Source organism: Oncorhynchus gorbuscha, linkage group LG12 (genome assembly GCF_021184085.1).
Source record: "Oncorhynchus gorbuscha isolate QuinsamMale2020 ecotype Even-year linkage group LG12, OgorEven_v1.0, whole genome shotgun sequence".
NCBI classification, from domain to species: domain Eukaryota; kingdom Metazoa; phylum Chordata; class Actinopteri; order Salmoniformes; family Salmonidae; genus Oncorhynchus; species Oncorhynchus gorbuscha.
The window spans coordinates 19,135,187-19,148,672 of record NC_060184.1 but is presented as its reverse complement, the minus strand read 5'-3'; the positions used below and the strand labels follow the sequence as shown (position 1 = coordinate 19,148,672).

The following is a 13,486-nucleotide window of genomic DNA, read 5'->3' as shown; positions in this document are numbered from 1 at the left end:
TGGCATATGGTGTGAGTGAGGAATGACAGGGCACCCAGCTGGCACAGGGCGATGAATTAATATCCTCTCTTCCAGGTAACAGGCTAGGGGAGGCTGAGTGACAAGAGGCTTTAGTTACTAGCGATTACATAAGAGGCTGGCACTACGGCAGCGCAGGCAGATTAGACAATGGCAGGCGATCAGGACACTACCAAAATGCAAAACAAACATACAGTTGAAGTCGGAATTTTACATACACCTTAACCAAATACATTTCAACTCAGTTTTTCACAATTCCTGACATTTAATCCTAGTAGAAATTCCATGCCTTAGGTCAGTTAGGATCACCACTATTTTAAGAATGTGAATGTGAAATTATTTATTTCAGCTTTTATTTCTTTTATCACATTCCTAGTGGGTTAGAAGTTTACATACACTCAATTAGTATTTGGTAGCATTTGCCTTTAAATTGTTTAACTTGGGTCAAACGTTTTGGGTAGTCTTCCACATGCTTCACACAATAAGTTGGTTGAATTTTGACCCATTCCTCCTGCTGGTGTAACTGAGTCAGGTTTGTAGGCCTCCTTGCTCGCACATGCTTTTTCAGTTCTGTCCACCAATTTTCTATGGGATTGAGGTCAGGGCATTGTGATGGCCACTCCAATACCTTGACTTTGTTGTCCTTAAGCCGTTTGCCACAACTTTGGAAGTATGCTTGGGGTCATTGTCCATTTGGAAGACCAATTTGTGACAAAGCTTTAACTTCCTGACTGATGTCTTGAGATGTTGCTTCAATATATCCACGTAATTTTCCTCCCTCATGAAGCCATCTATTTTGTGAAGTGCACCAGTCCCTCCTGCAGCAAAGCACCCCCACAACATGATGCTGCCACCTCCATGCTTCATGGTTGGGATGGTGTTCTTCGGCTTGCAAGCCCTCCCTCTTTTTCCTCCAAACATAACAATGGTCATTATGGCCAAACAGATCTATTTTTGTTTCATCAGACCAGAGGACAAAAAGTACGATCTTTGTCCCCATGTGCAGTTGCAAACCGTAGTCTGGTGGTTTTGGAGCAGTGGTTTCTTCCCTTGCTGAGCAGCCTTTCAGGTTTTGTCGATATAGGACTCGTTTTACTGTGGATAGAGATACTTTTGTACCTGTTTCCTTCAGCATCTTCACAAGGTCCTTTGCTGCTGTTCTGGGGTTGACACCAAAGTACGTTCATCTCTGGGAGACAGAACGCATCTCCTTCCAGAGAGGGATGACGGCTGTGTGGTCCCATGCTGTTTATACTTACATTTACACATTTACATTACATTTAAGTCATTTAGCAGACGCTCTTATCCAGAGCGACTTACAAGTTGGTGCATTCACCTTATGACATCCAGTGGAACAGTCACTTTACAATAGTGCATCTAAAACTTAAGGGGGGTCAGAGGGATTACTTATCCTATCCTAGGTATTCCTTAAAGAGGTGGGGTTTCAGGTGTCTCCGGAAGGTGGTGATTGACTCCGCTGTCCTGGCGTCGTGAGGGAGTTTGTTCCACCATTGGGGGGCCAGGGCAGCGAACAGTTTTGACTGGGCTGAGCGGGAGCTGTACATCCTCAGTGGTAGGGAGGCGAGCAGGCCAGAGGTGGATGAACGCAGTGCCCTTGTTTGGGTGTAGGGCCTGATCAGAGCCTGGAGGTACTGAGGTGCCGTTCCCCTCACAGCTCCGTAGGCAAGCACCATGGTCTTGTAGCGGATGCGAGCTTCAACTGGAAGCCAGTGGAGAGAACGGAGGAGCGGGGTGACGTGAGAGAACTTGGGAAGGTTGAACACCAGACGGGCTGCGGCGTTCTGGATGAGTTGAAGGGGTTTAATGGCACAGGCAGGGAGCCCAGCCAACAGCGAGTTGCAGTAATCCAGACGGGAGATGACAAGTGCCTGGATTAGGACCTGCGAGAACGACAGGGTGTTGTCCAGGATCACGCCAAGGTTCTTGGCGCTCTGGGAGGAGGACACAATGGAGTTGTCAACCGTGATGGCGAGATCATGGAACGGGCAGTCCTTCCCCGGGAGGAAGAGCAGCTCCGTCTTGCCGAGGTTCAGCTTGAGGTGGTGATCCGTCATCCACACTGATATGTCTGCCAGACATGCAGAGATGCGATTCGCCACCTGGTCATCAGAAGGGGGAAAGGAGAAGATTAATTGTGTGTCGTCTGCATAGCAATGATAAGAGAGACCATGTGAGGTTATGACAGAGCCAAGTGACTTGGTGTATAGCGAGAATAGGAGAGGGCCAAGAACAGAGCCCTGGGGGACACCAGTGGTGAGAGCGCGTGGTGAGGAGACAGATTCTCGCCACGCCACCTGGTAGGAGCGACCTGTCAGGTAGGACGCAATCCAAGCGTGGGCCGCACCGGAGATGCCCAACTCGGAGAGGGTGGAGAGGAGGATCTGATGGTTCACAGTATCGAAGGCAGCCGATAGATCTAGAAGGATGAGAGCAGAGGAGAGAGAGTTAGCTTTAGCAGTGCGGAGCGCCTCCGTGATACAGAGGAGAGCAGTCTCAGTTGAATGACTAGTCTTGAAACCTGACTGATTTGGATCAAGAAGGTCATTCAGAGAGAGATAGCGGGAGAGTTGGCCAAGGACGGCACGTTCAAGAGTTTTGGAGAGAAAAGAAAGAAGGGATACTGTTCTGTAATTGTTGACATCGGAGGGATCGAGTGTAGGTTTTTTCAGAAGGGGTGCAACTCTCGCTCTCTTGAAGACGGAAGGGACGTAGCCAGCGGTCAGGGATGAGTTGATGAGCGAGGTGAGGTAAGGGAGAAGGTCTCCGGAAATGGTCTGGAGAAGAGAGGAGGGGATAGGGTCAAGCGGGCAGGTTGTTGGGCGGCCGGCCGTCACAAGACGCGAGATTTCATCTGGAGAGAGAGGAGAGAAAGAGGTCAGAGCACAGGGTAGGGCAGTGTGAGCAGAACCAGCGGTGTCGTTTGACTTAGCAAACGAGGATCGGATGTCGTCGACCTTCTTTTCAAAATGGTTGACGAAGTCATCTGCAGAGAGGGAGGAGGGGGGAGGGGGAGGAGGATTCAGGAGGGAGGAGAAGGTGGCAAAGAGCTTCCTAGGGTTAGAGGCAGATGCTTGGAATTTAGCGTGGTAGAAAGTGGCTTTAGCAGCAGAGACAGAGGAGGAAAATGTAGAGAGGAGGGAGTGAAAGGATGCCAGGTCCGCAGGGAGGCGAGTTTTCCTCCATTTCCGCTCGGCTGCCCGGAGCCCTGTTCTGTGAGCTCGCAATGAGTCATCGAGCCACGGAGCGGGAGGGGAGGACCGAGCCGGCCTTGAGGATAGGGGACATAGAGAGTCAAGGGATGCAGAGAGGGAGGAGAGGAGGGTTGAGGAGGCAGAATCAGGAGATAGGTGGGAGAAGGTTTGAGCGGAGGGAAGAGATGATAGGATGGAAGAGGAGAGAGTAGCGGGGGAGAGAGAGCGAAGGTTGGGACGGCGCGATACCATCCGAGTAGGGGCAGTGTGGGAGGTGTTGGATGAGAGCGAGAGGGAAAAGGATACAAGGCAGTGGTCGGAGACTTGGAGGGGAGTTGCAATGAGGTTAGTGGAAGAACAGCATCTAGTAAAGATGAGGTCGAGCGTATTGCCTGCCTTGTGAGTAGGGGGGGGAAGGTGAGAGGGTGAGGTCAAAAGAGGAGAGGAGTGGAGTGGAAAGAAGTACTATTGTTTGTACAGATGACCATGGTACCTTCAGGTGTTTGGGAATTGCTCCCAAGGATGAACCAGACTTGTGGAGGTCTACTGAGGTCTTGGCTGATTTCTTTTGATTTCCCATGATGTCAAGCAAAGAGGCACCGAGTTTGAAGGTAGGCCTTGAAATACATCCACAGGTACACCTCCAATTGACTCAAATTATGTCAATTAGCCTATCAGAAGCTTCTAAAGCCATGACATAATTTTCTGGAATTTTACAAGCTGTTTCAAGGCACAGTCAACTTAGCGTATGTAAACTTCTGACCGACTGGAATTATGATACAGTGAGTTAAGTGAAATAATCTGTCTGTAAACAATTGTTGGAAAAATTACTTGTGTCATGCACAAAGTAAATGTCCGAACCGACTTGCCAAAACTATAGTTTGTTAACAATACATTTGTGGAGTGGTTGAAAAACGAGTTTTAACCTCTTTGTGCTAGACGTGCGGCTAGCACCCCACCTCGACAACATCCGGTGAAATTGCAGAGCGCGAAATTCCAAATACAAAAATCGTAATATGAAACATTCATGAAAATACAAGTGTTATACATCATTTAAAATCTTAACTTCTTGTTAATCCAGCCGCTTTGTCAGATTTCAAAAAGGCTTTACGGCGAAAGCATAACATGCGATTATCTGAGGACAGCTCCCCGCGTACAAAAGCATTAAAAACATTTTCCAAACCAGCAGTGGCGTCACAAAAGTCAGAAATAGCCATAAAATAAATCACTTACCTTTGAAGATATTCCTATGTTTGCAATCCCAAGGTGTCCCAGCTACATATCAAATGGTTGTTTTGTTCGATAAAGTCTTTCTTTTTATCCCAAAAAAGTCAGTTTAGTTGGCACGCTTGATTCAGTAATACACCTGTTCCCATCATTCAAAATGCATACAAAGGAATCCCAAAAGTTACCAATAAACTTCGTCCAAACAAGTCAAACAATGTTTCTAATCAGTCCTCAGGTACCCTAATATGTAAATAAACAATCAAATGTAAGATGGAGAATAGTGTGTTCAATACCTGAGATAAATAATGAAGTGTGCGCCCTCACCCACGCGCACCACCAGACTACAGTCAAAATGAGAGCCACCTTGAAAAAATACCAATTCTAGCTCATTTTTCAAAAAACAAGCCTGAAACCTAGACTGTTGACATCTAGTGGAAGCCATAGGAACTTCAATCTGGGAGTATTTCCTTTGATTTTCCCATAGACAGGCATTTCAATGGGTGGTCAGCTCAAAAAAAAATCTGGATTGATTCTCCTCGAGTTTTCACCTGCCATATCAGTTCTGTTATATTCACAGACATTATTCGAACAGTTTTAGAAGCAGAGTGTTATCTATCCAATACTACCAATTATATGCATATCCTAGCTTCTGGGCCTGAGTAACAGGCAGTTTACTTTGGGCACCTCAGTAATCTGCCCCCTATCCCTAAGAAGTTTCCAACCTAAGTGTATGTAAACTTCCGACTTCAACTGTATGTATTATGCGTTACTTGTGCTTCTTATGTGAACCTTTAACATGGGTTAGATGAAACTGTGTGCGATATAATTGCATAGAGAACTGATTTATAGGATCTATGTGCTGTTTAAATAAATATTACTTTATTTGGAGAAATTCTCAAATCAAATGTTATTTGTCACATGTGCTGAATACAAAAGGTGTAGGTAGACCTTACCGTGAAACACAATACAAACAACAATAACAAGGCTATATACAAGGGGTACCAGTACCAAGTCAATGTGCAGGGGTACAGGTTAGTCCAGGTAATTGAGGTAATATGTACATGTAGGTAGTGGTAACGTGACTATGCATAGATAATAAACAGAGAGTAGCAGCAGCGTATGTGAAGAGTGTGAAGGAATGTGAAAGTGTGTGTGTGTGTGTGTTGGAGTGTCAGTGTAGTATGTGTGAGTGTGTGGTTAGAGTCTAGTGAGTGTACATCAAGCCTGTGCAAGAGAATAGGAAATAGGAATAGATAAGAATAAAATTAGGGGGTCAATGTAAATAACCGTTCAATGGCTTGGGAGTAGAAGCTGTTAAGGAGCCTTTTGGTTCCAGACTTGGCGCTCCAGTACCGCTTGTCGTGTGGTAGCAGACAAAACAGTCTATGACTTGGGTGGCTGGAGTCTTTGACAATTTCTAGGGCCTTCCTCTGACACCCCCTGGTATAGAGGTTCTGGATGTCAGGGAGCTCGGCCCCAGTGATTATTGGGCCGTACGCATACACCTTGCGGTCAGATAGATGCTGAGCAGTTACCATACCAAGCGGTGATGCTCTCGATGGTGCAGCTTTATAGAGGGCAATATGGTGTTGAACACTGAGATGTAGTCGATGAACAGCACTCTCACATTGGTATTTGGCGTTCTTGGGCACAGGGTCTATGGTGGTCTTCTTGAAACATGTAGGTATTAGAGACTGGGTCAGGGAGAAGTTGAACATGTCAGTGAAGACACTTTCCAGCTGGTCAGCGCATGCTCCGAGTACACGTCCTGATAATCCATCTGGCACTGCAGCCTTGTGAATGTTACCCTATTTAAAGGTCTTACTCACATTGGCTACAAAGAGTGTGATCACACAGTTGTCCGGAACAGCTGGTGTACTCATGCATGGTTCAGTGTTGCTTCCCTCAAAGCGAGCATAGAAGGCATTTAGCTCCCCTGGTCAACTCATGTCACTGGGCAGCTCGAAGCTGGGTTTCCCTTTGTCATCCGTGATAGTTTGCAAGCCATGCCATATCCGATGAGCGTCAGAGCCGGTGTGGCAGGACTCAGTCTTAGTTCTGTATTGACGTGTTTTCTGTTTGATGGTTCGTCGTAGGGTGTAGCGGGATTTCGACATAGCGTGTCCGGATTAGTGTCCCGCTCCTTGAAGCGGAAGCTCTAGCCTTTTGCTCAGTGCGGCTGTTGCCTGTAATCCATGGATTATGTTTGGAATATGTACGTACAGTCACTGTGGTCACTTATTATTGAAGCCGGTGGTATACTCCTCAATGGCATCGGATGAATCCCGGAACATATTCCAGTCTGTGCTAGCGAAACAGTCCTGTAGCTTAGCATCCACTTCATCGGACCACTTCCGTATTGAGCGCATCACTGGTACTTTTTTGCTTGTAAGCAGGAATCAGGAGGATAGAGTTATGGTCAGATTTGCCAAATGGAGGGCAAATTGATTTTTGCTTGTAAGCAGGAATCAGGAGGATAGAGTTAAGGTCAGATTTGCCAAATGTAGAGTGAGGGAGAGCTTTGTACACGTCTCTGTGTATGGAGTATGGAGTGATCTATTTTTACCCCCCCCAGTTTTCCTGCATTAAAGTCCCAGGCCACTAGGAGCGTCGCCTCTGGATGAGCACTTTTTTGTTTGCTTATGGCCTTATACAGCTTGTTAAGTGCCGTCTTAAGGACACCATCGGTTTGTGGTGGTAAATAGACAGCTACACAACGCAATAAACAACGCAATAAAAACACACAAAATAGCACAATTGGTCAGGAGTGCTGAAAACGGCGGCCATCCCCTCTGGCACCATTTTGAGTCCATATACTCGCAAAACCACAAACCTAACACAAATCTATCACTCATGACTCATCCCCTGCAATCAAATGAATATTTGAAAGTATGAGTGTGTGGGTTTGCCCTCAAACGGTTTGAGCTGTAGATTATCTGTAGCTGTAATATCATGTCGTAATAATTGGAGTCTTGCTGAGATTGTGGTGCTGATCAAAGGAAAAGGATACCAGCGATAACGAGGAAGAAGTACTGTATGTAGAAGATATGGAAATCCCATGAGCTCCAAGTTAAGACCTAAACTCAGACAAAGGCTTTTTTTCTACACTAATACAATGCAGTAAAAAAGTTTCCACATTTTGTGGTCTGAAATGTTGACACTTTTAATGTATTTACATTCTTCTACTGATCTACACAACTTACTTCCCAGGGTTACAATTGAAAGTGTGAACATGTCAGACTCTAACACAACAAAATATGAAAACTGCGCAGGGTTCACATGCATTTTCACTGCATACCATACACTGAGTGTACAAACATTAAGAACACCTGCTCTTTTCATGACATATAGACTGATGAGGTGAATCCAGGTGAAAGCTATGATCCCTTATTGATGTCACTTCTTAAATCAACTTCAATCAGTGTAGATGAAGAGGAGGAGACAGGTTAAAGAAGGATTTTTAAGACTTGAGACAATTGAGACATGGATTGTGTATGTGTACCATTCAGAGGGTGAATGGGCAAGACAAAATACTTAAGTGTCTATGAACAGGGTATGGTAGTAGGAGACAGGTGCACCGATTGGTGTCAAGAACTGCAATGCTGCTGGGTTTTTCACGCTCAACAATTTCCCATGTGTTTCAAGAATGGTCTACCACCCAAAGGGCATCTAGCCAACTTGACACAACTGTGGGAGGCATTGGAGTCAACATGGGTCATCATCCCTGTATAATGCTTTCAATACCTTGTAGAGTCCATGTCCTGACAAATTGTGTCTGTTCTGAGGTCAAAGGGGAGGGGTGCAACTCCATATAAGGAAGGGGTTCCTAATGTTTGGTATACTCAAGTGTATATCAAGAGAAAGTTGCATTTTTATGTTTGATATCTGATGTCTCTGTGATACGCTTTCACACTAACTCACCTTAAACCATTTATGTCAACTCGTGTTTTCACCTGAAACCTTATCTGCTGAATATGAGGACACTGATTATCAGGAATATAATCAGAACAAAAATAATCTCACTGTTGTTTTGCAGGCCCTGCTGTCCCCGTGGGAGTGGATGTTCAGGTGGAGAGTTTGGACAGTATATCAGAAGTAGACATGGTAAGTGAATTGATAAACAAACATTGAACATTTTAACATTTCAATGAAGTCAATGTTAACAACGTATCACAGGTCAGTGGAACATTTGAAGTGGTCATTGTGATAATGTTTAAATTAATCAACTATTGGATGCAATGGGTAGAGATGCTTGCCACTCCTACAACAAATTGAACCCCTGAAAATGAATGGGTCATTCACAATCTGCCAACAGGTGTTTTGCAGCTGATACGCTATAATCCACTACATTTGTCATGCTCATTAATCTCTTATTCACAGACGGATAATGAAAATGGATAATAGAAGCACAGTGCTAGAAATGATGTTTTATGTTCAAACGAAAGACCATGCGCATGCTCCACCACAGTAATATAATTAAATGGAACTTGTTTTCTAAGCTGCAAATTGGAGTCCAAACAGCAGTCCTGATGTTCTGTAAGCCTCTGTGTGGGAGGATAACCAAGGATTACATTTCATTCAGATCTCAGTATTTGTATATAATTGTTTGAAAATAGACAGGGCAAATTAATGCTTTCAAACAATGACTTTCCTTAATGATATAATGTAAGAATGATGGAGGACAAGTGTGTTCAGTCAGACTTATCAGCCATGCCGTTATCATTATGCAATGTTACAGTGGTCTATATTTGTTAAATGTGTCTACATTTGCTGTTATACACGCATTCTATGTAATGACAAAGGTACTGAAGTGGGCACTGTTTTTTTCGTTATTGTCATTATTATTTTTAGTCATTATTTCAGATCTATATGAGTTTGAGTCTCTTAAAACAGGTGTGCAGATGCATGAAGACAGGCCACACCAAGAGGATTTATCAATGAAACAGACAGCATGGGGGGTGGGGTCATCGTTGTTTCATCAGACTACAGTATGTATGGGTGGGACATAGTTTGTACTACATAGAAGGAAATAGAGATACAATAACAAAGGCAAGAACACCTCTTGGCAAACATGTTTTTCTTCTTTAAAACTCATATCCTTGGGAAAAAAATGGAACAACACCAATGATGTGATTATGTAATGCTGCGAGGTGAATTGAAAAGAGGATGATCTGCTGTGGTAGATAAAGTGGTGTAGTCGGGCATAAAATAGATCTGTTTGCCTATTAACAGATACAGATCAATGAGCAGATCGGGAGGAAAGGGATATGTGTGACCAATGCAACCTCTAACCCAAAGCTGTCATTACTGTATGTCTCATCATCACTAATGTCAACTCTGACGGCCCTCTGGACGTATTACATAATATGTTCCCTACTTATACTGAGAACATATGTCTGATCATAAACCTACACTGTAATCCAGGGACAGGGTGAGACCCTGGTAATCCCAATATATGGTGCATTTGGAAAGTATTCAGATCCCTTGACCTTTTTCACATTTTATTGTAGCCTTATTCTAAATTTGATCAAATAATTTTTCCCCTCATCAATCTACACACCATACCCCATAATGACAAAGCAAAAACAGGTTTTTAGATATGTGGGCAAATGTATTAAAAAGAAAAAAAACAGAAATACCTTATTTACATAAGTGTTCAGACCCTGACTCAAAATTGAGCTCAGATGCAACCAGTTTCCATTGGTCATCCTTGAGACATGTCTACAACTTGATTGGAGTCCACCTGTTGTAAATTCAACTGATTGTACATTATTTGGAAAGGCACACACCTGTCTATATAAGCCTAAGGGCTCACAGTTGACAGTGCATGTCTGAGCAAAAACCAAGCCATGAGGTCGAAGGAATTGTCTGTACAGCTCTGAGACCGGATTGTGTCGAGACACAGATCTGGGGAAGGGTACCAAAACATTTCTGTAGCATTTAAGGTCTCCAATAACACAGTGGCCTCAAACATTCTAAAATAGAAGACATTTGGAACCACTAAGACTCTTCTAGAGTCTCTTCTAGAGTCACCACTAAGACTCTTCTAGCTGGCCGCCTTGGCAAACTGAGCAACAGGGGGCGAAGGGCCTTGGTCAGGGAGGTGACCAAGAACCCGATGGTCACTCTGACAGAGCTCCAGAGTTACACTGCGGCGATGGGAGAACCTTCCAGAAGGACAACCAGCGCTGCAGCACTCCACCAATCAGGCCTTTATGGTAGTGGCCAGACAGAAGCCACTCCTCAGTAAAAGGCATATGACAGCCCGCTTGGAGTTTGCCAAAAGGCCCCTAAAGGACTCTCAGACCATGAGAAACAAGATTCTCTGGTCTGATAAAACCAAGATTGAACTCTGGCCTGAATGCCAAGCATCACGTCTGGAGGAAACCTGGCACCATCCCTACGGTGAAGTGTGGTGGTGGGAGCATCATGCTGTGGGGATGTTTTTCAGCGGCAACGACTGGGAGACTAGTCAGGATCGAGGGAAAGATGAACAGAGCAAAGTACAGAGAGATTCTTGATGAAAATCTGCTCCAGAGCGCTCCGGACCTAAGACTGGGGGCGAAGGGTCACCTTTCAATAGGACAATGACCCTAAGCACACAGCCAAGACAACACAGGAGTGGCTTCGGGACAGGTCTCTGAATGTCCTTGAGTGGCCCAGCCAGAGCCCAGACTTAAATGCGATCGAACACCTGAAAATAGCTGTGCAGCAAAGCTTCCCATTCAACCTGACATAATTTTAAAGGATCTGCAGAGAAGATTGGCAGAAACTCCCCAAATACAGGTGTGACAAGCTTGTAGTGTCAAGCCCAACAAGAGGCTGTAATCGCTGCCAGAGGTGCTTTAACAAAGTGCTGAGTGAACGGTCTGAATACTTCTGTATTCCGTTTAAGAATATATATATATATATATGTTTACAAACCTGTTTTTGCTTTGTCATTATTGGGTATTGTTTGTAGATTGATGAGAAAAAACAAACAATGTAATCATTTTTAGAATAAGTCTGTAACGTAAGAAAATGTGGAAAAAGTAAATGAGTCTGAATGCTTTCCGAATGCACTGTACATAGCCACGGGAAGATGTTTGGGTGTGGGGGTGCTGCTATTTTTTTCATGACGGCTATATCAGTACGTTAATACAGGGCTAGTAAAGGCCCAGTGCACTAGTTTTGAGATTTTTTTTATTTAAAAAAAAAGTTTTATAAGTAATATTTTTTAAATTCTGATTTTTCATGGGGCACCCTCAGCACCCCTACTTTCCGCGGCAATGCCAGTATATACAGTGGTTCAATCTAGAACTCTCAGTCCAGAAAAGGGTTCAGAGGATTTATACAAGGCTGCAACCAACCAACAAGTTCATCCAAAAGCTATCTCCTTTTGTTTTGGTGACCTGCAGGACTTCACTATGACCCTTTATCTGAGGCACTACTGGAAAGACGAGAGGCTGTCCTTTCCCAGCACAACCAATAAGAGCATGACGTTCGACGGGCGCCTGGTCAAGAAGATCTGGGTGCCTGATGTGTTCTTCGTCCACTCCAAGAGGTCGTTCATCCACGACACCACCACAGAGAACATCATGCTCAGGGTGTTCCCAGATGGACACGTGCTCTACAGCCTTAGGTGAGGATGTAAGCTCCTGCTGCTCCTAGACTCCTTTTGTGTCCATCTCCACGTTCTTCAGAAGTGTAACAGCGACATTTCTATGATGGCAGCACAGAACTCAGTTGATCCAAACTTTCCCAGCAGACATTTACCTGATCTCATAGAGGATGTAGCATGTTGATGTGTTATGTTTGCGTCATCGTGGGTATGTTGTGTCCAGGGTGACAGTTACTGCTGCCTGTAACATGGACTTCAGTCGTTTCCCTCTGGATTCGCAGACCTGCACATTAGAGCTAGAGAGCTGTGAGTAGTGGGACTCTTACTGCCTCACACTGTGTTTAAAAAGGGATTTGGTGTGGTGGTACAAAAAATCTGGCAGATTTGAATTTGAAATCCATGTCTGTTATCTCCAGATGCTTACACGGATGAGGACCTCATGCTGTACTGGAAGAGTGGGGATGAGTCCCTGAGCACCGACGACAGGATCTCTCTGTCTCAGTTCCTCATCCAGAAGTTTCACACTACCTCTAGACTGGCTTTTTACAGCAGCACAGGTACATCCACAAATCAGGTTTTAGGGTCTGATGATAATATGTACTGTATACAAATCACACATACTGTACAAAAATTGACTCCATGTTGCAGGATATTAATAGTCAACATTTGAATATATTGTAGCACAACAGTTTGTATGGATTTTTGCATGTGACAATTTCACTGTATCCCTATACAGTACATAGTTGTACAAATACATCTGCTCTTAGGTTCTTCAGAGAAATATAACCCATTTTCATATTTATGGTGATTCCTCACGTGTCTTTGTCCTCTTCTCTCCAGGCTGGTACAACCGTCTGTACATCAACTTCACCCTGCGACGCCACATCTTCTTCTTCCTGCTGCAGACCTACTTCCCTGCCACTCTGATGGTCATGTTGTCCTGGGTGTCTTTCTGGATCGACCGCCGGGCCGTACCAGCCAGGGTCTCACTAGGTAAGTTACACTCTTAGAAAAAAAACATTCAACCTAAAACATAAAACATCCTTCAGCTGTCCCTCTGGAGAACCATTTGAAGATCCTTTTCTCTAAGAGTGTGGATCCGTTGGTTCATATCTATATGAGGATACTTCCTTCAGTCTTGTGCTCACACAGATGTTGTACTGTGCTCCAGGTATCACCACGGTGCTCACCATGTCCACCATCATCACTGGAGTCAACGCCTCCATGCCCAGGGTTTCCTACATCAAAGCTGTGGACATTTACCTCTGGGTCAGTTTTGTGTTTGTGTTCCTATCGGTGTTGGAATATGCTGCCGTCAACTACTTGACGACGGTGAGGGACGGAAAAGATCGGAAGCTTAGGGAAAAGGCCAGAGAGCAGGTAAGGGCTCCCTTCCTATCATATCACACTGTACTGCTGTTTTTTTAAT

The 13,486-nt window shown here is 44.5% G+C and overlaps 1 protein-coding gene across 1 annotated transcript in view; it reads left to right on the top strand.

Annotated features, from left to right (window-relative positions):
* LOC123991591 (gamma-aminobutyric acid receptor subunit rho-2-like) overlaps window positions 1-13,486 on the top strand; it is a 32,086-nt gene that overhangs the window by 16,568 nt on the left and 2,032 nt on the right. Inside the window, exons 3-8 of the mRNA XM_046293217.1 lie at window positions 8,494-8,561; window positions 11,855-12,078; window positions 12,281-12,363; window positions 12,474-12,614; window positions 12,898-13,050; window positions 13,229-13,437. Coding sequence (XP_046149173.1) covers window positions 8,494-8,561; window positions 11,855-12,078; window positions 12,281-12,363; window positions 12,474-12,614; window positions 12,898-13,050; window positions 13,229-13,437 — 878 coding nt within the window. The remainder of the gene's footprint in view (window positions 1-8,493; window positions 8,562-11,854; window positions 12,079-12,280; window positions 12,364-12,473; window positions 12,615-12,897; window positions 13,051-13,228; window positions 13,438-13,486) is intronic.